This window comes from Nesoenas mayeri (assembly GCF_963082525.1).
Source record: "Nesoenas mayeri genome assembly, chromosome: 6".
NCBI lineage: Eukaryota > Metazoa > Chordata > Aves > Columbiformes > Columbidae > Nesoenas > Nesoenas mayeri.
The window spans coordinates 27047767-27074361 of NC_137545.1; the positions used below are offsets into that span (position 1 = coordinate 27047767).

At 41.3% G+C, this 26595-nt stretch overlaps 1 protein-coding gene across 1 annotated transcript in view; it reads right to left on the minus strand.

Moving 5' to 3' along the window:
• Positions 1-6794: 6794 nt before the first annotated feature.
• Positions 6795-26595, minus strand: part of LOC308041964 (unconventional myosin-X-like) — a gene marked incomplete at both ends in the record, with an annotated part of 90206 nt that continues 70405 nt past the window's right edge. Inside the window, 16 exons of the mRNA XM_080346959.1 lie at positions 6795-6908; positions 7481-7672; positions 8416-8865; positions 10057-10180; positions 11050-11186; positions 11955-12162; positions 13412-13709; positions 15503-15626; positions 16094-16251; positions 17480-17674; positions 19403-19545; positions 21201-21256; positions 21833-21926; positions 23582-23677; positions 24515-24758; positions 25263-25386. Of these exons, the coding sequence (XP_080203085.1) occupies positions 6795-6908; positions 7481-7672; positions 8416-8865; positions 10057-10180; positions 11050-11186; positions 11955-12162; positions 13412-13709; positions 15503-15626; positions 16094-16251; positions 17480-17674; positions 19403-19545; positions 21201-21256; positions 21833-21926; positions 23582-23677; positions 24515-24758; positions 25263-25386 (2757 nt within the window). The remainder of the gene's footprint in view (positions 6909-7480; positions 7673-8415; positions 8866-10056; positions 10181-11049; positions 11187-11954; positions 12163-13411; positions 13710-15502; positions 15627-16093; positions 16252-17479; positions 17675-19402; positions 19546-21200; positions 21257-21832; positions 21927-23581; positions 23678-24514; positions 24759-25262; positions 25387-26595) is intronic.

A 26595-nucleotide genomic window follows, 5' to 3' on the forward strand; every position in this document is an offset into this window, starting at 1 on the left:
CTCAGGGTGAGTTTTGATTTGGGTTTTGGTTCTTCCTGAATTTTGCCTGGTCTTTGCAGACTGTCACAAAAAGGTTAATCCTCATCTGCCACTAGGTCAGCCAGCATTTTTATTTTAAAACTGTTTCTGCATCAGTAACTTAATTTACATAGAAATCAACCACAAGTGCTTATGCATGAGCACTGTTTGGGCCTGATGCATTTGTTGTATTTATCATTTTTTCCTCTTTCTTTAAATCAAACGCACCATCTGCTTGTTGCTCTGGACATATGTTACACATCTAAATGTTTTTGAAAGGAAGGAATAAATTGCATAGCCCATCAGTGGCATTTTTTTGTGTGGATGCAAATAAACAAAGACCAAACACTACAATTTTTGTTGCTGAAAGATAAAATTACCATTTGGGCCATTTATGCATCCACTGTTGTGTGTATGGAGCACAGTGGGATATGTAACACCCAGGTTCATAAGAGTGAGTCAAATTCATTTTGTTGTCAAGAAGTACATAAAGTTCTTATTGACCAAATTAAACAGACTTTGCACGGTTTTAAAGCAAGAACTATGAGCAATATTAAAAACTAATTTTAGGAAAAACAGGAGATTAGCTACTGGAGAGAAAAATTCAATTGTTGCTCTAATGGACCTTTCCCATTTACTTCTGAAGAATGTTAAGATGTGAGTTGACGAAGCACTAAAAAAGGTAATTTTCTGTTGAGAGCAAATTAACTTGCAAAGAGCGCATAGCATAAATGCCATTTTAAAATGCTGCTATCTTGTTTTTATTTCTTTATGATATGTTCACATTGAAAACTCCTCTGCACTCTATCGTAGTATCTGCCAGTAACTGATTTTTAACATATTTGGGCAGGTAGGGGAGGATACTAAATAAGGTTTTTATTGTGATTACACAGTAATGCAGCACAGACTGTTAAGTCCTTTTGGATTTCTATTTACTAATGCAGAAGAGACTGTAATTATAAGCAGAACACAGCTGTTTGTTAGCTTTGCTCCTTTTCAGCATAAATAGAATAATTCACTCCATGGTGGCTTTTGAGAAAGTGGAATTTCAGTTATACAAAATAATTATGGCAAACTGTGCTTTCTTCATTATGCTGGCCCTTTATGAGCACGTTTTTTGTGAGAACAAAGGTGTTTTTCGGTATGCATATCTCAGGGCACTCATATTGATATTAAGAGTACTACTGCTTTCTATTAAACTTCTCTTTTCAAATGTCATATGTCACAGTTCCCTTTTAACAGATGATACAGAACAGATAATTATACAAAAATTTGGTGTTGATACTGTGTAAAACCTAGCAAGCCTCGTATGCATATTCAAATTAAACTTACAAAGTAGTTGGTTGAGATGATTTCATGAATGTGCATGATTGAATGTCATCCCCAGTGGCAACCAAACCATTTTCTGTTTCATTAAAATGTCTTCATTTTCTTAAGCATGATTTGGGTGTTTAAGGAGCATCTTGTGTCAAGTGAGAGTGAATAATACCTGTATATGGTTAATAGGAAGGCACATTTACCCAGAGCTTGGGTCATGAGCTACTTGGAGGGAAAGAGCTGGGGCATTCCTGAAATTTTCATCTTGTATTGCCTCCTGTGGCCACTGTTGTGCTTTTTACCTGTTCTGTCTCACACTACCTTAGCAGCACTGATAAATAAGCCCCCAGATGCTGAACATGCCATCATGGACATGAGAACCAAACAAGGTAGCCTTACACCAGTGCAAGCTGCTGGGAAAAGAGACCACAAAGCACCACTTGCTGAAGAGCAGCAGCTGAGAAGAGCCACGAAAGGCAGGGGCTGAGTGCTGCCAGCAACCCCTGCATGGCACCGGAGCAGCAGCATGGACAGGCAGAGCAACAGCACAGCCAGGTCTGTCCCCCACCTCTACAAGCAGCAAACCTCCAGCAGGCAGGGAGAGAGCAGCTCTGCACCCCAGCCCAAGCACCCACAACGTGACAAGGAGGAGTTTGTTGCAGGCAGCAGCCAACACTCCCCTGTTCCAGCCTCAAGGGTCCCGCTGCATTCAACCCCTCCTCCTGCAACCAGGGCTTCTCCTGCCACAGACTCAGCACCTTTATACCCCACACCAGCCTCACCTTACAGGAACAGCTCTGCTTCTGCATACTGGAGCACAGGCCTTCCTCTGCATCTCTTCGCTCAGCAAGGATGACTTACCAGGACACAGCCATCCCAGGAGAAGGGGAAAGGAGAAGGTTCCTGGTTTAAATGCTGCTCTGCCCAGGGGCGCACCCTGATGAGGCACAACCAGGGACAGCTGAGTTTCCCTCAGCTTGGTGCTGCAGCAGGACACAGAGGCAAGACAGGTAAGTTGCTCCTATGAATACATCTGCTCCATTATTAGAGTATTGCTGCAAAAACTGTGCCCAGTGCCTAACTTGTTACAGAACCCTGTCACTTTTTGAAAAGGAGTTGCACAGGATTCAGTGGTGCCTGGTTTTACAGGAAGGGCGCATGTTTGCGTTGGTAATTCTGAGCCATCACAGCATTTCAGGGAAGGCCTGAGGCAAGCACTGTGCTGGGGGGGTGCAGCGTCTGGGGGCTGTGGGTGGCCACAGATGTGCAATGTTAGGAGAAGGAGCTGGGTTGCCCACCAGCCAGCTGTTCTCTGCAGCTGGCCAGGCTGCCTAAGCCATGGGGGCACTGTGAGATGGAGTCCTCTGTGCTGGGGTTTAAAATCCGGCCAGCATGCAGCTGTGCTTGAAGAGCAGCTCTTAAGAAGTGGGTGAAAATAAGTGAATTTTACTTGTAATGGAGTTCTCGACAATCACTTGTACATTGACAGTGGCATGGGGCCAACGTGTATATCAGGAGTTGCTGGTATAAAATGTGGACAAGCACTTAGCTGTCCACGGATTTAGGAGCTCATATTTTACAGTGAGGGCTGGAATTCACGTATGAGTTATTTGTTTAAATGCCCAAGGGGAGCATGTCATTTTTAAAGTTAAGGTACACAGTAATGATTGAATGTACAGCTTACGCAGGGAAAGGATGTGTGTTTTAGAACAATCAGTAAACAAACAGTTGAAGTTTACAGTCAAACTGTTTTAATAATTAGACACATGTGCTTGTGATATAACTTACCAGGGGCTTTGATTCTGTGTATAAACCATTTTATGTTTACTGTATAGATGGCAATTATAAATTGTACCCTCTTCCAAAGCCTAATGCTAATACCCATTGGTATGAAACTGTTTCATATAAAATCAACATTAGAACGTACAAATTTGAATTAAATAATAGAGAAATCCTGGGGTGAAGGCCAGAAGAGACTGCACATCACACTAAGAGGGCAATAGTATTAGAATGGGAGTGTGAGAATGGCATTAGCCAGCCATCGGTTGCAGTGAATAACCACCTAAACCAAAGTCATAAATGAATTTGTGCACCACCTACAGTGGTGCATGTTTGTTGTTACAATGGTAATGTATTAGATTATGCCAGTGGAGACTGGCTAGATAGTTCCTGCTTCAATCTATGGTGACTGGGATTGGACTCTGTGTTTCCCACCAAGAAAAAAAAATCAGCTTCAGTGAGTTGCAGCCCAGCAGGAAACAAGTGGGCGAGACATGGCATGCCAGACGGCAATGTGACTGAGAGGTGCTTAATCCCACGAGGGCTATTCAGGAGAGACATGTAGGCCAAGCAGCCTGTGTTTAGTTTTAACACCCTCCTCTGCCCAAAGAAGTCACCTCTGTGGTGACTTGTTAGCTATGGTGACTTCAAGCTTCCTAAGCAGAAAGGAGGCAGAGATCGCATGGTTTTGGAAGTACGGAGAAAGGCATGTGAGGAAAGAAAAGCAACAACTGCTGAAGTAAACAGAGGCAGTTCTGGCTGCAAATATAGACATGGAAATTCTATGCAAAGTGATAAGGATGAAGGAACTGAAAATTTGGGAACAGTTGGGGAACAGGGTCCCAAGGCTCTCAGAGCATCTGCCCAAGGGATATACAAGAGCACATCACTGCTTGGTTTCCATACTTGTGCATGGATTGAAAGAACTTTTGTCTGCTGAAGGACAGTCTGTCTGTGCTGCTGACAGCTCAGCTGCCCCCAGTCCAGATATACGACTTTGGTGACATATGCTCTTAGGTGAACACCATGCCTAGGTCATGCTACTCTAATAGCAGTGCAGCTGGCAGCTTAATTTGAGTTGGAAGCAATTGTCTGTTATTAATGACTTTGGAGGTGCTGAAGAGATGAAGCTGATCCTGCAGACTGGGGCTTTGTTACTGTGGTGAAAGCAGAGCAAGGAATGAATCATTACCAGGCTCAGAACCAGTCCCTTGAAATCACATGGGACATCTCTCACTGACCAAGGTGGGGAGCAGCATGAGCAGCAGAAGCTGGAAACAAACCTTACCCATTGTAGCAGTAAACTATTTTCTATAAATCACCACAAAGGCAAAATTTGCTTCTGAGAGGAAGGGCTAGTGTCGCCTCATGCTGTTGATGCATATGTTTCACTTACAAGTTCTGAGTGCTAGATATCCGAGTAAATATCTTAACATGAGCAGACAATGTCTGTGAGTGAATACAGGCTGTGCAATCCAATAATTTATTAAACTTTCATTTTGTAAAGCCAGTTACAAATTAAAAAAGACTGCAGAAGGAAGTCTGTAATAGAAATGAGCAAAATTACAACAAATAGTAACAGGAGTTACATTCCAAAGTGGGTTCAAGCTGCCTGCAGCAACCCAAGAACCAGAACACAGAGACAGTGCAGAGTTAGGATAATCAAGGCTATTCTGATACATAAAAAGATCAAGTCAGTGTATGGACCAATACAGAGTGTTGCTTCTCAGGTTGCCTCTGCAATCCCTTGCCTGTGACCTGCTCATCTTTTCATTCTTTGTGACAAAAAGGGGTATTTGTAGGATCTTTCAGTAAAGCTATTTAAGGCAAAACTTCAGTTGACCGTGTGATTCAGTAGTGGTTACCCTCTTAGGCTGGGTGTGTGGCAAGTGGCCAGAGTGTTTGCACATGCTGCAGTGCTGTGGGAATGAGAGAAAAGCACAGATTATGTACAGTGTTTTTCCTTGTACTGTCAACCTCAAAACTACAGTGTTCTGCAACACAGTAGTATTAGTGACTTGGCACAATTTGATGATTAATTGGAACGGAACCTGTTGTCCTGTTGTATACTGACTCCTAGTTTTCTTTTCTATGGAATTTCTGTTTCATAGCTAACAAGCTTTAGCTGCCACCTCTTCAGAACTGGAGACAACTGATTTTAAACAACCATGCAAGGAGGCCAACATAACATACAACTCTTATGCTTCATTCAGTTCAAACTGAATGGACCTTTGCATTCTGGGATCCCAAGACTAGACAGGGGTCATAGAAAATGACTAGTCCCCAGGCTTCTTGGTTGCTAACGCAACCAATTTATTATGTGACTGGTACTGAATACTGTTTTAAACAACTTAAGTTCTGAAGTCAAGAGACTGAAGATGACTGCCATCTTTTGCTGAGAAGAAAAAAAAATCTGCTTCATCAAATTGCAAGTAGCTATAAAAAACCTCCAAGAAGCAGACATTTTGGCAAAATAGAATTGTTTTCAAGTTTTGCTGATGGCTAGAGAGCTAGATGGGACTGGAAGGGGACCTAAGGATTTAGTGATGGGAGCAGCTCCCATTTGAATTTGGAGAAGGATGAAGGGTTTGGCATCTGCTTACAGTAGTACAGAGGAAGTGAAAATCTTGCCTATAACAATGTATATAGGCACCTATTCACTCAGTAGGAAACAATTCACTTAGAACTAAATTTCAGGCACCCCAGTCATCCTGAAATCCCACACAGAGAACGCAGGACCTTAAAGCAGGCGAGCAACTTGCCATAAAAATCCTGACCTCCATCTGAAACCTGGAGATTGTGAAGAAAAACTCTTCTGGAAACATAACTAAATCAATCTCCCCTCCTGGGCTGTAGAGGGGAAAGGCAGTCATTTATTTTTAGGCAACAGGTACTGCTTGGAATGTACCCAGAATGACACTTGATGATCTGTTTCAGTGATGTTAGGCTCAGAGATTTTTCTCCTGTGTTAAATTTCTAAATACTCTAACTTAAAGTGCCTCTTTTTACAGTCATGTACCTGTGAACTTCTGTTGGAGGGTAAAGATTCATCTTGGGTGTTTTTGTTTGTCTGTTTGTTTAATGCTCCCTCAGGCAGGGGGTTTGACCTCTTAGTTGGGCCACTTCGCTCCAATTATACAAAGGCATTTTCTTCTAAGACCAGATCAGATCATTAGTATAACTTGAAGAAAAACCCACAGTGACTTATATTTCAGAGTTTTTTGCAAAATAAATAAAAAACAAATATTCTATCCTGTGATCTCATGATCCCAGATGTTTGCATGTTGGAATTCATAAGGAAGCTTAAGTCTGCCTCCTGTAGTACAGAAATGATGCTTGTGAATTTTTCTGCCAGTATGACAGTTAATGGCGAAAGCAGCAGAGACGACAGGCAGGAGGAGGTTGAGGAGGCTTCTGACTTTGCTTCTTTAAGGTACATTGTTCATCAAACAAGCAAGAGGAAAACAAGTTTTGGGTCATTAATATTTAACAACAATTGTTGCAGTTTAATGTCTTTGGGCAGAGGTGCAAATCCTACGGTACTGTAGATGTCACTTCAGTTTTTAAACACAGTAGTCAGTCAAGTGGAGTTCTTAAAAAAGATCTTTGCTACACTTGTGCTGGCAAGTTGCAAACACCCATCATTAAACAACTGCCTCTCTCATGGCAGTTCATTCGTATCACCTAGTCCAGATGCTGGCATGACTGTCCACACTGGTGGCTGACTTGACGCTGCAGCGTTTCTTCACAATCATGTTGATATATGCTTTCATGATCTTTATTATCTCGCCCACCTAGAGAGAGAACACAGAAACAGAGGATATGCACATTAAAAACCTAATTCCATTGAGACATGCCAGACATTCTGCAGAAAAAGATTCCTCTTGTACAAAGTCATAGCATTATAGGTTTTGCACGTAATACTAAATGTGAACATGACAGCAAGGCAAGAAATGTTTGTCAAATTTGTGCTTGGTGCTAGTGACATTTAAAAGGCTTGTAGATGAAGGAAAAAACTTTAATGCTACTATTAAACTTTTTGTGTTTGTGAACTCCCCATTCCTATGCTGGAAGGAAATTAAAAAAATGAGCACATTCATGAGCACCCAAAATTTGAAATTCCCAGTGCATTCAAAGACCATTCAAACTCCTTCCCTGTTTAATCGGCATTATTTTTTTCTGTTTGTCTCTGTATTCAAGAAGAGGTACCATGCCACTTTAGGCATAAGCTCCCTTCACCTTTTTCCTTGGTTATCCAGTACAGTCAGCAGGAGTTGTTGCATATAAAAATGTCTAGACCATGGAAATCAGAGCTTTATTGAAGTGCTAGTACAACTGCACATAGAAATCTTGTACTTTCACATACCTGGGATGTTTCAAAGAACATTTCTCTCTCATCCACTGTAATTTTGAAGGTGTTAGGCTGTGGTGCTCCGAAGAAAACAATGTGCTCATACTGGAAAGTTTCTAGTGGCTTAGGATCCCCTCGTTTGTAGACAGACACATTCTCTGTGCTGACTCCAAGCCAAAGATCATTTGGAAATCCACCCTCCTTGCACTGCAAAAAGAGAAACATGAAATTCTGCATAAATGCAGTGGAGGATCAAATCCTCTTTGATTCAAGGAAAAGCCCTCCATTTCTGGCTCCTGTAAGATAATTCAACTCTCTGCTCCAATAAGAAAAAAAAAAAACAACTTTGCAGAAGAGATCTTGTAAGTACCAGTTGAGTAGTAAATAACTGTAATACCTAACACTTCTCATTAGATTTTCAACTGATTTTGGAAGCCAATATCCCCCTCATTGTTTTACAGATAATACAGTGAGGGCAAGCAACTTCATATGGTACAAAACTGACAAAACTGGAACTCTGGATTCCTGCTCTAGCAGGTTAAGCACAGAGGACCCTGTCTGAGCAGGTTCTGTCATACTGCTGCAGAACAGTATTGCACCTTTTGTCAGTAAGGACAATAGAGCTTCATTCTACTTCAGCTTTCACTAGCCACCACCTTCTTAAATTCACAAAAGTCTCTCAAATTCTATAGCTCTTCTCATGAAATCGTATTTGTTGTCTCCCTTTATTTACTGGGACACACCAGCTTGCTTGCTTGCTCTGTGCTCTCTGTGTCACACCTCTCTGGGTGGGTGGTACTGCAGGCTTACCCTAAGCTTAGTAAGGCAAAATGCAGCCAGTTCCTGAAATTCCCTTCTGCTGCTGAGCGATGTAGTACACACAACTGTGTCTGTTCTCCAGACTGATGCCTCTCCATGGCAGTAGTTACATGAGTTTATACATCACTCACCTCAACATCAAAGAGGGTTGACCCATAACCCGGCCACTCCTTTATGATGGACATGTATTTCACCATGGCCTGATGCTGAGAAAGTCCCTGCAGCTTGGTCCATTTCTGTGCTATGCTTGCCCGAGCAGCTGAAAGCTCTTCCTTTACCCACATCTCCATCATCTGCTCCTCTTCTACCTTCTGCTTCTTTACAGAGCCTGTCTTGAAACTACGTTTCAACGTCCCTTCAAGGAAGCTGGTCCGTCTCCTCTCCAGAGTATGACTGGTAGTGCCGCTGCTCTTTGTTGAGTGCAGTATTTTGGATTTTAGTCTGTTAACTGGGTATATTCCATCAAGGGTCCAACTTATTTTAGAATAATCCCCATGAAGGTACTGGAGCCGTAGAGCTGCTAGGCGCTGCAGCGTGTCCTCTGGTGCAGGAAAATGACCATCTATGAGGCTTTCATGAGCCTACAAACACACAAGAAGTCCCCCAAACTCATTAGAACGCAGAAGTACACTTTATTCACAGCTGGGCTCATGGACGGACTCCTATGGCATCTGTTCCTGCCAGCAGGAAAGCCAATCCCAGCAGGAAAGACATAATTCAGATCAGAGCAGACATTATATTAGGTTGGTGCAAAAAGAATTGCGAGTTTTGCATGTCTGAAATTTGCTGTTTGATACTGCAATACATTCTTATATAAATGTGATTATGTTATACATCATCTTAGTGTGCTTTTCTCAACATTTCTCAATCAGATTGTGACATGTGATGAAAAGTGGATTTTACGCAACAACCAGCTCAGTGGTTGGACAGAGAACCTCCAAAGCCCTTCTGAAGACAAACTTGGACCCACAAAAGGACACGGTCACTGTTTGTGGTCTGCTGCCAGTCTGATCCACTACAGCTTTCTGAATCCCAGCGAAACTACTGCATCTAAGTATGCTCAGCAAATCCATGAGATGCACTGAAAACTGCAATGCCTGCAGCTGGCATTCATCAACAGAAGGGGCCCAGTTCTTCTCCATGACAACACCTGACCACACGTTGCACAACCAACGCTTTCAAAGTTGGACGAATTTGGCTATGACGTTTTGCCTCATCCTCCATATTCACCTGACCTCTTGCCAACTGACTACCACGTCTTCAAGCATCTCAACAACTTTTTGCAGGAAAAACACTTCCATATCCAGCAGGATGCAGAAAATGCTTTCCAAGAGTTCATCAAATTCCATAGCACAGATTTTTACGCTACAGAAATAACAAGCTTATTTCTTGTTCGCAAAAATGTGTTGATTGTAATAGTTCCTATTTTGATTAATGAAGATGTGTTTGAGCGTAGTTATAAAGATTTAAAATTCAAGGTCTAAAATCACAATTACTTTTGCACCAACCTAATAATAAAGAAGTCAAGGTGTCCAGCTGGTTGATGTGGGGAGAACACTGCTTTCTGTAAGCCTGGACAGGACAGAGATCTCTAAGGGGCCCCTATCCTGTACTGAAGGTCCTATAGTGAGGAGTTTTTAGGTCTGGAACACATAGGAAACACTGAAAGTAAGGCAGTTTGTTTTGTGCTGTATCAGCCACAGCTCCTATGTGGAGATAATGTTCAACACAGTCTGCCACCCTGGAAGCTAAATCTTTCTTGCTGCTCTTACCTGCTCAAACATGAAGGCAAACTCCACCCCATCTTTAGGAACATTTTCAATATCCAAGAAGCAATAAAGCTTAAAATACAGCTGCCACTGTCCTTCCTCCTCTTCTTCTTCTGAGCCAGCAAGTCTATAAGGTAGAAAAGAGAGTGAGAGGGGACAAAAACAGTAACCAGAAGCACCATAATACTAGGATGTATCCACAGTGCAACTCACAATATGAAGGTACCCCTGGATTTCTGAAACAGAAAGCATACAGAACTACCTAGTTTACCAGGACAATCTCAGTGCAGCAGACTTTTCTGGTAACTTTCGTTTTTTCCTCTGAATCACATGAAATTTTGATTCAGAAGGACCCAAAGTTCTTAATCAGCTATATTTGATCAAAAAATTAGATAAGTGGCTCTAGATAAATGCAACAGTTGGGAGCAGGACACAAAGAATTCCCCATTTTCAAGATACTGTTTCCGTGTAATCTTGTGACTGTGAAAAACATCAGCCTTGGCAACATTTGGAACAATTTTATTTTTGCCTTTAAAACAGATATATAAAATAGACAAGGGTATTGCCAGCCCCTTTTACAATTTATTGCTTTCTCTGTATGTCTGGTCACAAAATCACAGTCCACAGTAAGAAATTAGAGCTGCATTTCTATGCCCAAATCTTTGCACTCTCTCCTGATATAGCTATGATTATGTAAATTGACAATATCATTATCAGACATAAGCAAACTTTCTCTGAGCTCTGCTAGTAACCCATTACTCTTTGATAAAGGCACAGCTAATTTTGTTCTGACGAACCTTGTTACCAAAACAGATGTGAACATGGTTTTCCACACAGTGAGAATGAGCCCCTGAACCTCACCAAAGGGAAGTTCACACCAGAGTGAATGGTCGAGTCACTGCAGCTGCTTTGAATAAAACTACCTGACTGTACTATCACTTAAACCAGTCTTACACCCAACTAGGGAGTTTAAGATTTTATGAAACATTTTTCTACCTCTCAAACTTGGCCAAGATATCAGCCACAATCACCCGACTCTCAACAGCACGGTCCACCTGCTGATTATGTTCGAAAAGCGCAAACATGTTCCGGCTGTCCTCCATCGCTAGACCTCGGATCAGCTTTTCCACCACCTGCAAAATCAGAGAGAGATCACAGAGGAGATATTGCACACACTTCCACAATGCAGAATCAGTACCTCTTCAGGGCACGCATCACTTCACAGACCTTCATCCCATTTCTCCCTTGGTTACCCCATTTTCAGATTAAAGAATTCTAATCCTAAAAAACCATTCCCTGCAAGGAAATCATTACTCATATTTGAAAATCCTTTCTGTTCTTCTCTGAGCCTTTTCAATATCCAACACCCTTTTGGAGATGGGGGAATTATAACTCTGTGCAAGATGCAGGCACATAACAGATTTAGAGGTCATTATGATATTCTCAGTTCCTCTAGAAACAATTCTACTCTTTACTGTTTATCACTAATATTTTCACAGACATGCCTACTCTAACCTGGAATCTTGCTTCTCATCTGCTAACAATTAAGTTACTGGTAAAATATCCTTTCCAGAAGGATTACATTATGAACTGGAATTCCAACTTGTCCAGAAAACTGTGTTAAGCAAGTCTTCAGAATTATTACCTTTCCAATGGGCAGAACACCTAAAGTATTTAGATTTCCCAACACAATCGTTAAGTGATACTCTACAACCCAGGCACAGGCCTTGTATAATTCTAAACCCACAGAATAAGAGACTTTGCATATACAGTAAAAAAATGCAATTTAAAAAAAGAAAAAAGAGAAATTGTATATGAATGGGAGAAAGGAATCCCTTCAACAGACCAGCAGCCAGACACATAGGTGTGCTTACATCTGGTTATTGCCAATAATGCATTACCTCCCCAGCGCTTGTGTGGGAATTGATGGTTATTTTACAGGAGCCACCGCCGTGGCAGTACACTGTTGTGGTCATTTCTTCACGGGTGAGAAGAGCCTGTATTTCCTCCTGGGAGGGCACAAACTCCCTCGTCTTTGTTCTCTTCAGGGAATCACTTATGAATTGCGCGTACCTGTCTATTTCTGAGCCTGGAAAGAGGTCTTTTACCCTAATCATGAAGAGAAGCGAAAAAAGAAACACTACATGGTGAACCAGAAAATGTCCATATTACCATATAACTGGGACTACTGTTAGTGAAGAGTTCAGTAGGGATAGTGATGTCAAGTGTAAGCACAGGAAGGAGAGCTGCCTTATTTCCTAAACCATACAACCTGCTTTCACTAGTCATTTCAAAGCCACTTCAGTAGTATTTCTGAGCAACCTATGAAATAAGCAGTTCAAATTTTCAGAAGTTTAATACTAGCTGGGATAGCAGGATTGACTATCTCAATTTACAAACTGAGATTAAGAACTACAAAATCAAATGTTAACTTTTTTCATTTATTCTATTTTTTTTTTTTTTTTCAATTTACTGGCTGGGCTTGAGCCACTTTTACTGTATTTTTCAGTATCACGAAGGTAGAAAGTGGATGCTTGTACACGGTTCTCTGCCCTCCAAGGCCAGCAGTTCGAAGTATAACATAATCCTCAAATCTTGTGAGAAAAACATGGAATGGCAACATGGAGTATTCCTTAGCATCTCTTAGAAACAGGCCCTGGATGTAGCTATTTGGTGCACTGGCACAAATTTCACCTCACTTTTTCCTAGCTTGGAAGGAGTCAAATAGATTTAATTGATCTTTCTTCTAATTAATGAATAGAGTGAGACTACATGGCTGCAGGTCAGCCCCGGTGCAGACTCCTTTGGATAGCTGCATTAGATCCTGAACATGAATTGGGAATAAACATAAATTACTTGGTTCATGAAAATTGATGTTAAAGCAGATTAGAAGTACAAATTGTAAGCACTATGTGCTTAGTCAAGCAAACAAATGTTAAAAAATTGTGAATTGGATTATACAGTATATCTGCTACTCCACAGTATACATTTTGACTGTGGCAGTTGCAAGGTAGTACGTATTTCAATGAATATGAAAGAACAGTTCTCACCTTCCCTGCAAGTGAGAATATTTATATGGACATTAGTAAGCAGTAGGTCATCAGCCATAAATCCACTTTTAACACAGTTTCATGGTATTCCATTTGGGTAGCCTGACTTTCCACAGAACAGATGGGTGGCAAAAGGGGAGTTTGAATACAAGAGAACAACTGGTAGCAAGAACAGTGCATGAAGGTAGGAGGCTGCAACACCATGGGAAGATGTTTGCAGAGGAAGAGGGCGAGATAGGTAACTACAACAGGCAGTGGAAGCTAAGCAGAGAGAAAGGAAAGAGGCTGCAAATGCAGAGGACTTGTACCTTCTAAGGTGAAACTTGAGGTAGCGCAGGATTGCTCGACTGGGCAGAAAGGTGCAGCTCATGCATGACATCAGCTGCCAGTGGTGCAGGTTCCCGGTGCTGTTGGGATGCGGCATGTGATTAGTTTGTTTGATGAGCTGACAGTATACTTCATCACGAAGGGGCTTTAAATCATGGCAGGTCTGCAAAATGCCTTGGATAATAGGTATGGGGTCAGACACCGTCTCGATTTCCTGAAGGGAGTTAAAGATCTTCACTGCTTCATCCTGTAAGCTGCTGTAACCCTTCTCTTGTTGCACTGGGGAACAATCACAAAAGTGACAAGAGGTGAGCATCTCCATCATTTTCTACTGGCCCAGCAACACTACAAGCAACTGTACTGGTCTATCAGAGAAGATCAGCAACCTGAGAATTAGCTCATCTCCTGAACTTGTTTATACTAAAAATTCATTAATGCTTCCCTTTACATGTGCAAATGCAGCTGTAATTAGTATTTGCCAACATCTAACTTGTCACCACTGCAAATCCATTTTTGGGTATACTGTGCATAAAAGCAGAGCAATGTTATTACGGTAAACTAGCACTGCAATCTAGTTCAGTCTTCAGTGTCTGCAGATAAGGAAGGCATCACTGAAACCTGGCCTGCATACTTACAAAATTCTGTGCTGTGCCCGTATTAGCTTTGACCCCTGAGCCAACCCAGGATTTTGGCAACTTGGTGTACCACAGATGCAGCTTTTACTTATCATTTAGATTTTAAATGCCTACACCAAAACTGGCTATGTTTTTTAAGCACCTAAATCTCTGCTTTGAGTTGCTCAGAAATATATGATACTATCACACTGCTGCAGAGTTTTTGTTTTCCTTTGCCCATCTCTTGGGCTGTAAGTCCTTCTAAATCTCCTACACAGCCACTGCTGCCGCAGTGGCCATGCATTAATTGTACAATACAAATACACAGCCCTGTAGCAATAAGTTCCACAGTGTAAGTACTCGCTCTGTAATTTTTCGGTATTTCAGTATTTTTCTGTGCTTTTAATCTGCCATTAATATGATCCTTTTATCATGAGAGACAGCGAGCAGCTACTGCCCCTTCACTTTCTCTATGACAGTCACCTAGACCTGCAAACTTATTTTTGAGGCTGAAGAGGTCTGCTCTATTTAGTCTCTTAATTGTAGGTAAGTCTTTCTATGCCTTTGATAACCTTTGGGTAGGTTTTCACTTCTTCCGTATTTGTTAAGATGTGGAAGGCCGAGATGCATCCCATATTCAAGATGCAGGTGCATGACACATCAATACAGCCACACAAAGATATTCCTTTTCCTTTTCTAAGCTTTCAAAACCTTTCATTAGTTGTTTTGTTCCTGTGCTCAGCAGAAGAGTTGACATTTTCATAAAGCTATGCAAATTTGTGCTCACTTTCCTGAGCAGAACTGGATCACTCAGACCCATCACTGCCTATGTGGCAGATTGTTTTTCCCATATACATTGCTCTGCATATCCAGATTGAAATTAATTTCTGAAAAGACTTCTTGGCCCAGTCACTCTGCATTAGAGATTCTTCTATAGGTCTTCAGCAGCAGCTTTCAGTTTTAGTACGCCAAACAGTCTGGAATCACCAGCAAATCACTTCAGTTTTCTGGTGGCCTATCAAACCACGTAGGTCTTTCATGTTCCTGAAGCATCTGAAGAAAGGATTAATTTAGTCTGTTTTTACAGCAGCTACTGTATGAATACCAACCCACTGCCAGTTGCATGATGAGATCCTGTTGTTTGGTTTGCACTGGAGCCATCTGCAATCCAGTTGCAGCTCAGAGATGACAGGCTGCACGTCCCCTGAATGAATGATAAACTATCTGCCCTCATTTACTTTAAGATTCAGTGTTCCTAAGATATGAAGCAGTGGACACAGAATACATTGCATGTAGAGAAAGGGACTGCTCTCTCACTCTCTGAACCATGCAGGCCACACTGCCCTAAATGGACTTCAGCTGCAAAGAGAGAGCTTACAGACCACTTTTGTGGTGCTCAGGCTCCACCACTTATCCTCAAAATGTGAATATATTATGTTACATGGGTAAAATACTTACAGTTGACACTAACATCTCCATATGGTAGTGGGAGCAATGGGGAATGCAAAGGGTGCTGGGTATATCGCAAGATGGGGTTCCTCCTGTATGTCTGTTCCACTACTTCAAAGTTCGTGCTGTTTTCCTGAAAAAAAGAAAAAAAAAATATTTAAAAAATCCTCAAACAGGGAACAGGGATAGTCTTTCCCAGGATGTCCTTATACACTTAGGTTCAAGCTCAATTGCCTTTAACTAAGTTGCTATAGGTCCTTAGAGGGACTGGATGACCAAAGCATAATTCACACATAAAAATTATTCCGTACATTGTTTCTGAAAATTAAACATAAGAATAGTTCTGGTAGGTCATACCAAAGGCCAACACGCACAGGATCTTGACTTCAAATGTGGCTTGCAAATCAGTTAACACGCTCATTTAAAATAAAATTTGCATGAGATTTGATTATTTAATTACACAGTCTTTTTTTTTCTCTCCCTGCTACACCCCCAAGACAGTAACCTCATTTCTTGCCACATTCTCAGCAATGACTGGGTAAGGCCAATGGTGATCTGGCTATTCCCAGCTCACTTCTAAATTAGCATGATGGCACCTACCCTGATGTCACGAATGAGTTGCTGTGTAGGTGTTTCTATGGGAACTTTGCTGTCAATGACACCTTGAATGGCAGAGGCCCAGCGCATAGCTTCATTCAGCAACTTTGTGTACAGCCTGTAGGAGTGCTTTCGCCCATGGACAATGATGTTCCAATAGCCTGCAGAGAAACAAAGAAGCTGGAAGGTGAAACTTGCTTCCATGTTATATTCTCTTTTTTGTCTGTAGCACCTGGCTGAGGAAAAACCTTGCTGCTTTGATAGCAACATATGGTGTGTCTAGTTAAAACTGGGTAGGTAGGCATTAACATCCCCCATTCCCTAAACATTTACCAGGAGGAAGATCTCAATCCAGGCTTTGGTACAAAGACACCTTTCTGAGATACAAGTACCTTGCAGTGTAACATTAACACTCCCCTGCCAACCTGGCAGCTCACTTTCACAGACAGCATTTGGGCTATACTGTGCCAGTCAATACTCAGAAAATGGCCACTTTACTCACAGCACCTGGTCAGATTGCCATATTAGTTCTCATGACTTTTAAAAATAACGTTTGACATAAACTGAGAAGACAGATCAGGGCAATGACAACTCACTCTGCTAAAGGGAGCCATAGACATCTGTTGAGATGAAAAACGTGGATGATTTCTTTCAAGTGAACAGAATAAATTTCTTTTCATCTCACATTACTAAATGCTTCCAGCCCTTTTAAAATACATCCCAAGTAACTCCACTATTCAAACGTCTGGTATTTCAAGTCTTGTTCTAAAGTTCACCTTCTTTGTCAGGGGGATTCACTTTTCATCTCATACCCTGAGTTCCCTCTCAAACTCATAAGGAAAGCAATGGAGGATCATGCCAAATCCTGTCTTCCCAGAATTGTCACACTATATAGAAAGAACACATAGGCCCTTGTCGTCTTTTGTTTCTAACAAGTTGAGTGAAGCTCTAAAAAAGACTTACAGTGTATGCAATTGATGTTATTTAAGAGAATAATATTGACCCCAGAGACAAATGTAGGTCACACTACAATGAGGCAGTTATTTATGGAGATATATTGTTATTTATAGCATCAACTATAAGAACTCATACCTTTTGCCCTATTTGGCAAACACTTAGATAAACAGTGACACTACTCAGTGAAAAAGCATCAGTGCTGTGTATCTCTGCCAGGTGTGAGGGTCTTGCCGTCACTTGCACACTGCTCTCTAGCCCTTTGCAAGTCTCTTACAGTTTCTGTGGGGAAAGATGTTTGCAGCCAGACATAGAGTCTCAGGTAACATCAAGAATACCTTCTCAACATGACACACCACTACGTTTCTGCACCATCCCCTCTTCAGGCAACTCCACACATGGGACATCTGCTCATTACCGCTTCCTTCCTCTTACCTGTGTCTTTGAAGACCCTCTCATCGGGCTGCACTACAGAGCAGAGGCTGTTGAGCACAAGTGTGCCAAGCTTGGCAGCTGTGCGCTCAGATGACTTGTAGTAATCGAGGGCAGTGTTTGTCAGGACAAACCAGCGCTTCTTCATTTTCAGAGAGGACATCTTATTGCTGCTCTGAACCTCTTTATGAAGCCAGCCTAGGACAGGAACAACAAACATGTCAATGGTTTCACCACCACACAATCCTGTCTCTTGCCTGGTGGCTCTCTTAACTCTGGGACCAGAACTCTTTCTCCCTGCAAAAGGCTCTGCTGCACTGGGTATAGCAGTATCCTGTCCAGTCATTGTAAGAAATTAGCCCAGAATATTCCACAGAGCTGTTCCATCCTTCAGCCCTACATATTTTTTTATCAATGGTGTGTGGTTTAGTTTGCTATCACTGTGAGGGCATCCTCTATCCAGGATGCTTCCCTCACAAGTCACAAAAATCTGAATAAAAAGTTTATAATTCATTCTTCCAAAGAGATGCTAAATGCCTATCCAAATCTCAATGAAAGAGGTTTGGTGATACATGTCTTCTGGTAGAAAGATATGTAAGCATTACATGCATCTCTTCCTTTCATGGTTGTGAAAAAAATAATTTCTATCTCATTTTAGATTACTCACAAAAGAAAAAAAAAAAAAAGAAGAAAATTCAATACTGTAAAAGGAAAAATGACAGTGTGTGTTGCTAAAGCTGTCAAAAAGACCGTTTTCTATTCAGAACTGTAAAAAGCAATGTCCACCCACAAGGCAAAAAGTTCAAAAAATGTGACACTGAGCCCATGGACTGCATATAAAGAAAAGATAAAGAGACAGACCTTCCTGAATATGTGTCTTTGTGACTACACCATTGTCACACAGACATCTTACTGTGAATTGCAGAGCATACATTAGTTAAAGAAAAAAATGAATGCTCCTTTGTAAAACTAATCAACAATATGAGATATAAGGAACCATTGCATTGCAATTAAGTATTTTCAATTTAAGGTACTCAAACTGTTGTTTGATATCTGCTTTATATCACTCAATCTCCTTTGTATGTTTAACACTATGATAGAAGGCTTATGCCACTTTTTGATGACTCTTTTTCTGCCTGTCCTCCTGACTTTCCATGACCACTCTCAGACTGTTTTTCCCCTCACAGATACTTTCTGGAAGATGTAAGGCAATTTGCTCATGCACTTGCTTCCCACAGATTGGATCAGTAGTGTCTTCATACATTTAAGACCATGTAATGAGCTGAAAGTACTAAGGAAATTTAAAAATATCTGAGACAAATGGGGGGATATTTTGTAATAGGTATGTGAACACTACTCAGGCATCAGCTGCTCCATCTCCAGCTAAGTTTTAACTACAGACATAATTTAAATTTGCTCAGCTTCGGGGAATTATTCCCACCTCACTATGTCTACCATAATCAAAGTTAGTTTGTTTAGCGGAGGACAGCAGCAATCCCAGAAAGATCTCTCTCCCTCCCTCTCCACATGACAGCTGTTAGAAGGAACAGAGCTTTCTGAGAACAAAAGCTGCAGTGTCATGTCATAGTCAGTCTAAGCCAGCTGCTCCCAAACAGCAGCCATGATCCCTCCTATTCCCTGATGGCATTTGTTGCATGTATTGAAATAGGCTACAGAACTAACATCAGAAAACTAAATGTATGAAGAAGTACCTATTTTTTTCCAGCTTTAGCTTTCAGATAAGAGCCGGTGCCAGCACAACACATGATGTCGGAAGCCACAGACAGGAAGGCGGAGAGGGGCAGAGAATGATTGTTTTTGGGGAGTAGCTAAACCTTAGACTGGATTAACTGCAATTAAACCTCCCCTCAGATCATAAATGGAAGATGCGTTTCACATGTTGTAACAGCATGCATTTCCTTTTACCTCTCACAAGGAATTCCTGGCCGTCAACCTTAGATTCGCCTTTTGGTTTCTGCAGCAGGGAGATCCAGTGATGCATCTCCTCAGGGGTGTCGCTGTTGCAGTGAATCACTCGATTTGCTGTGATGATCACAAAAGAATTTGGTCTGCCAGAAAATAAAAGCATTAGAATGGGTCATAACCATACAAATACCTCAACTCACAGCACACCCAAAGCCAAGTTCTCTACCTTCCCATAAAGAATGCAGAAAGATTCTCTGAATACAAACTACCAAGAAATGTAAAAACACTTAGGAGTATCTCCTGTGCAATTGGTCCGCAGACTAATTAATGCAGAGACCAGATAAATGGAATTAAACATCTTTCAAAAGCTATTTCAGAAGGCTAGAAAACACTGATTAGCTAATGACCAGCTGTAAAACATCCTGGGTTCATACACAAAGGACTTTGTTCTACCCTCTGATTGGGCTGAGCTGGTGCTAGTACCACTGGGCTGAGCTAGTCCAGCCATCCTCCTCCTACTTATTAAAAACAGTGATGCAGTAGCAAATGTAGGTCCCAGTAGGATCAGCTAAAATTAGTTTGAGATTGGTTTTAAAAATTATGAGCTGATCCTGACAAAACAGAGGAAAAACTGTTATGTTGCTGCTAGATGATTTTTTGTCCTTATTCTTGCAACAGACAAATGTTCACAATTCTGCACAGAATTGACGCTTTACAGGAAAATGAAAAAATAAAAATATGAGCAGTTCCAAGAGGATAGACTCAGAAAGCTTTGAAAGCAAACACAGATTTCTACAAGACAGAAAAATAAAAAGTAGAATGCAAGTAATGAAGCGAAAGGTAAAAGCTGCAAACAATGCAACTGTCTGGTCATTGCACAAATGTATAAAAGATAGAAATAAGGTGCATAAAAACCCTGGTTTAAAAATATGCATCCTTCTCAGAATTTGTTTAAAATTAATACTGCAGAAGCATGTACCTCAGCAGATGCATGAAGAAATTTTGACTGTTCAGACTACTGTCTTACTATTTGTGCCTAGTTTTTTACTGTTACACAGATTATCTATGAGGAGCCCAGGCTGAGAACTGACTGAAAAATGTTGATCAATGAAATCTTAGTTTGCTACCCAGATAAGCATTTTCTAATCTAGTAACCCCAAAGTCCTGGCAACCTGTATAAGAAAAACAAAAGACCACAGAGGTAAATAACTTAATAGCTAACATTTTACTTCAGTGCTGTAGTACGAATCTTTGCCCTGGCTGAACCTGTTAACACTGTGGGAAATAATTAAATGTTAACATAAAGTGATATGAAATGTCCCATAATGTCTTCTCTGAAACTAACTGACTAATCTGTGAACTAAAGGTCTGTGCTCCATTGCATTGCAAAGATTGCAAGAAGAGTACAGATTTCTAAATTCATCCATTATTCTTCCACAATACTGTTTCTTTCTCCTAAATTTACAATATTAACTCAATATTACTCTGTTGAAAAACTGGAAGTGCCGCTTTTGCTAGACATTTTTATTCAGTGTCAATTATAGCTAAGACTATAATTTCTTGATATTGCGATTATGCTGTTTCCATTTTTAAGAGGGAAGAGAGACACTTTCACTCAAAGAAAATACGTGTGAACTTCATGCCTGTGAAGTGACATAGCTTGAAACAAGCTAAAGGTTTCAGTTATGTTGATTTGTTTGGAGCTAAATTCTTATGAGTTTAAACAAATGCAAACCCTAAAGAAAAAAATACATTAGAAAGTTTCTGATCTAAGCAATGGTCATGTTGTTGTACCCACCTATCAGGATTGTCTGAGGCACAGACAGAGTCAATAAGCCCAACATCCAGGGTTCCCTGTACAGTGAGAAAGACACAGGTAACAGGAATTGTGTGCATCTTAAATTACAGATATTCTCTTTCATGAATAGCATTGGAACTGAAAACATATCAGAAAGGCATGAGTTCTTTCCTCCATGAATATCAGGAGAAGATGTGCAAAGGCTCCATAGACCGGAGGAAAGAGAGCTACAAATTTCAAGAAAGCATTATGAAGGTCTGAAATAATCTTTGCTGGTGCTAGCAAAATACATTGTTCTTCACAACCGCATATCTTCTGTTTGGAATAACTGCGACCCAAATTAGTCCCATAATCCCATCCAGAGACATTTTATCTGCATGAGGCAGCCCCTCTCTTCCCTGCAATCTGAAGAGAACTATTGGTGATCAAGCTGAGCCACCTACCACAACCTCCATGTTCCCCACTGCTTATCCTCTTTTCTATCAGCTTTGCTGTTTCCTTATAATAATTGTCTCCCTTTCTTATATACTGCTCATGAACTACAGCACTGCACGTGCTGGAAAAAGATGCACAAACCAGTTAAACACAGAGGGCTGTAAGCACACCCGCAGACAGGCTGCACAGTAACTCACCACAGCGTTCTTTGGGTTGGCCTGTTCATCTTGCATTTCCCTCAGCTGCTGCGCCGTAGCGCTGTGTACTCGGCTCAGGACATTGAACCAACCACTGGCAATCAAAACAGACTCAAAGTTAAGATTTGGGTAGTGAAAGTAGCCCTAGAATATGATCAAGGAACCTGGAAAGCTGCCAGTGGGAAAACATCTTCATTCACAATTTCCTGAGGACTACGCTACAAAATATCTCTTGGGCTGATCATACCAGATTCTAATGTCTTCTTTCCTCCTTATTTATCCTTATTTATTCTGTGCATGTTCTCCAAACCAGTGACAGCTGCTTCTGCAAAATCTAGCTCTCCACTTGCTGCTGACGGAAGTGTAAGCAGGCAGTGGCCTTACCGGGGCACCCATCAGCACAGCGAGAAGAGCACTCAGCAGTTGTGAAGACAGGGTCAGCTGGGAACCTTCCTGGACTAGAGTCCTAGAGACGCCCTGGAGACTTCGTAGCTAGTCTCTCTCTGATCTGCTCATAAATTTAAGAGTCATGTGGCTGTCAATTAATCACGCTTTCTTTTCTTTGTGAAGTAAGTTCTTTTGGAGTTAATTCACCTGTGAAAGGGCTTCTCGTTACAGACATATCTGGAGGCTAGTCTCTGTTGCAGAACAAGTAGATTCTTATCTGCAGCTTCCAGTGAGATGAGCAAACATCTAGAGTTCATGGAAGATTCTCAAACTGCATACTGTATGACATCTGCTAATTTGCCCTTTGCTATAGCAAGTGTTGGTGCTTTCTTCTCCCTCAGAACAGAGACTGATACGGCATTGACAGAGGCCACATTTGGTTTACCCTTGTTCCAGCGATTCTGCAATGTTATCTTGGGGAACGCTTATTGCAGTTGTGAAGTTCTGGTTTAAGAAGTTACTGTTTCTTCAGCTACTGCCCCTGAATTTGCCTGTTTCCTGTTCATGTGGCTGTTCTTTAGCCTATTTCTGCTAATTTGTGTCCAAACACATTCCCTTTTCCTCTGACACCCAGATGAAATAATAACAAACCCTAAATAACTGCACAGAATCAGATTGAAGTGGAGCAGAGAAACAGTTACACAGGCTGGGCTGAGAGGGCTTTAGCCTTGGTAAGAGTGGGAATAGCGGGAAGGCATGAGGAGCCAGGGACAGTAACCTCTTAATTTGGCCTTGCACAGCCAGAACAGGTTGTCCAACCTGCCCTTAAACAACTGATTCCCACTGCCTGGCCAGGACGCCAAGAAGGAAGGACATGAGTCATTTGTTTGCTTTGCACTGGGAAGATTTTATCAGATGACACTTACAGACTCTGATAAGCCGCAGCCTTTTCTCTGTCTCCTGGATAGAACCCAGCTGCTCTCGCAATCATTTACAGACATCATGAATAGACTTTTTGTTTGATTCAGGATTCCATTTAATGAATAAATCAGCTATTAGATGTTCCAGTTTATATTAAGGTTTTGTGTGTCTCCTGAAGTAACCCTTGAATTCAGCATGCTCACAGCCACATAAGGGGGCAGTTCGGGGATTGAGTGATAGGTTGAACCACCATCTCAGTGGCTTCAACAGGGAGACCCCTAAGTAGGTATGGTGCCTTCCAGTAAGCACAAAATGACACTCTGGAACGAATCCCCTCTTTTCTCCAGAAAAGGCAAGTGATTATGTTTCCCAGGCTCTTCCATGAGTAGTTGTGTCAGACAGGCACTGAACGAACGAACCTAACAAAACTCCCTCTTTTACCTGGCATCTTCTGGTGACTCTGCGACAATGTGATAAACTCTGTCTTCTGTCACAATGTCAAAGGCATTCTCCTTTTCATGAATGTCCACAATCTCCCTGAAACACAGCAAATCACAGGAGCCAAAACTGAAAACCTTTCACAGGCATAAATTCCATCTGGCCAGTTCTTTTCTCATCACACCACTCACCATGAAGAAGGGAAATCAGTGGTTCAGATGGCTTGTAACTCTGATAGAAATGCAAAATTCCTCCAATATACATTAAGACTTTAAACGTGCCATTAAAAATATTTCTACAGTTAATCTACTGCAAAAACAAAGTGCAAGGTGTTAAATGGATTTTCTACAAGACAGCAGCAGACTAGATGGAAGAAGGGATTGCAGGGAGGTTGATATACAGAGCTCTTTAGAAAGTGGAGTGTGCCACTCTTTTTGGCACTTTACAGGTCCACATAATGTTAATAGGTGACTAGTATCTCCTTTCTTACAGCAGGAGCTGAGGAATTGGCTATGGCAGCAAGAAGAGCATTCAGGACTCAGGAAAAGGCATAGTACATGCTGCCAAATTCAAATCCCACTGTGAGCTTTGTGCCACCTCTGTGAAATGTCTGGAGAAGCCAGGAAACAGATGGAGTCAGGGCAGGGGAGAATGCACGGGGTATGTACTTAATTAGCCCCCTCTGGTCTGGCTCCATCCATGGCTTGGAAAGAGCTTCTGCCAGATTATGAAATGCAAGACTTGAAAAAGAACTATCCAGTAATTCCAGACTCCCTCCAGAGTAAAACTAGAAACTCTAATTGTCTTTTCCTTACGTTTCTGATTCTCCTAGTCCTATGTGAGATACGCAGGCTGATGAACTGGCAGCACCAGACACCTCATTATTGATTTAGGGAGTGAATACTAAGGATCAAAAGGATTTATTTATTCACTCACTTTGCCCTTCTGATATCAATTGTCCCCTTCAGCTTTTCCTCGCTATCATTCTCAAAGTACATCAGCTTGGACTCTCGAAGCACAAACCAGCGGCGTTTCCAGTTGCGGCGTGAAAGCGTTGACATTCCTCCTCCTTTCTTATAGAGCCAGCCTGACTTCAATGCCTCTTGCTTGGTGCGGAACCACATGAAGGCCTCGTTCTTCAGAACACACCAGCGCCGCCTCCATGGGTTCATGAGACCTCCTGCAAAGTGAGGGAGCAAGATTTCATCAGACATGCAACAAGGGCCATGTCTCCATTCCGATCCTGCTCCATAGGCGCTTATTTGTCACTTCAGTTCCTACATGAAACAAAAGAGCTGAAGGAGAGAAACAAGGCTATGCTTAAGTTTGGACAGAGAAAAAAACAGAGCTAGTGAAAAAAAAAAAAACCAAAAATACAGAAATACATGCACTACTCAAGTATTTTTGTATTTTATTCAGTTTTGTAGCTCAGAATGAGTCATTTAAGCCCATAACAAGTGGGCACAATTAGGTCTCAGTGGCAAAGATATCCAGTCTAATTCTGTGACATCTGCCTCCTAGCTCTTTCTTTTATTTGCTTGTTTTATTTTCTTGTTTTAAATAAAAGAAGTAAAAAAAATACAGTAAACAGAGAACTAAGAGCAGATGAAGACAATCATTCTAGAAAAACAGAAGAGGGTTTCCTGGATTCCATCATTCTATTGTTTTGGCTAAAGCCACTTACCTTTCATGTAGAGGTAGCTGTGAAAATAGGGTGGTCCTGAGCCATTGAAGATAGTGACTCGTCCATTACAAAACTCTTCATCTGTATCAATGTAAACATCCACTTCTTCTTCACTGTCCAGAAACTAAAAGGAGAAGAAGAAATACAGGCTATGTGGGTTCTCCTGGTCACTGGAGGACTAGAGCAAATTACCAAGGCTAGAGAAGTCACATGTTCAGAAGGTGCAAAACTAGATATAACTCCCTTTACAAAAAAGCAATATAGTAAAACTAGAGGCTTGACATCTTACCCTTTAATGCCTAAAGCAAGAGTCTCCACAGCAAAGAATTTTCATACCAGAAAGGAGAGTGACATTCGGTAGTGGACATACCTAGAAAATTCCAGTTATCTGCAGTAACAAACCTTCCTGTTCCAAGGCAGAACCCAAGGTCTAAAATTTAATTTAATGGAATTGAGAGAGAATTTTTTGGAGAAGTTTTCTGATTTTTCTGGCAGACAGGCCAGGATGCTGGACAAGATGAAGCACTGATCTAACTGCAGCAAGGAAATGCCTTGCTTTGGGTTGATTAGGAAAAAAAAATACATTCCAGAATAACTGAACCCTAAAACCAAATCCTTAAATTACTGAAATAATAGTACTGTATTTACTCATCCCTGTTCTCCAACTAGATAATGGCCCTCAGCCATAAGAAAGTACTTCATGCACAAAATTCCAAATAACCCTATCATTACCTTAAGGACAACTTCCTTTGATTTGATATATTAATTTAATACTAATGGAGGCAGCTCCTCAGACCTTTTCCTTACTCAAATGCATGTTGCTTCTTTTCATTTTTCCCTTCTGTCCTCTCTCTGTGACCCCTTTGCACTTCTCTCTTGTCTCATTCCTATTGCACTCATTCATTCTCCCTCTCTTGCCATTAAGTTTCAAGAAGCAGGGTACTCTTGGATCAGCAGCTACTGATGGGATCTTGACCCAGCTTTGGTTACCTCTTCGTGGGCCTCATACTCTGAGCCATACCAACCAGATTTTTCATGAGTCTTACTCACAGAGGAGCCCAATAAAACCCTCCACTTCTATTTACATTTTAAGAATGGTATAAACTGGCCTAGGCTGTGACAGAACATATCACTTGAAGATCACCTGACAGTGATATGTGAGTACCTGCCCACAGAGAAGGTACCCTTACTCAAGCACATCACGTCATAAAAAAATTCTGATGGCTGACAGTTGACATTAAGGAAACGCAAACAGGAAAAATCATGCAAATTTTTAAGAAGAGTTAAAATCTGCCATTGTAAAAAATAGTAAAGGAAGTAAATTGAATTCCTT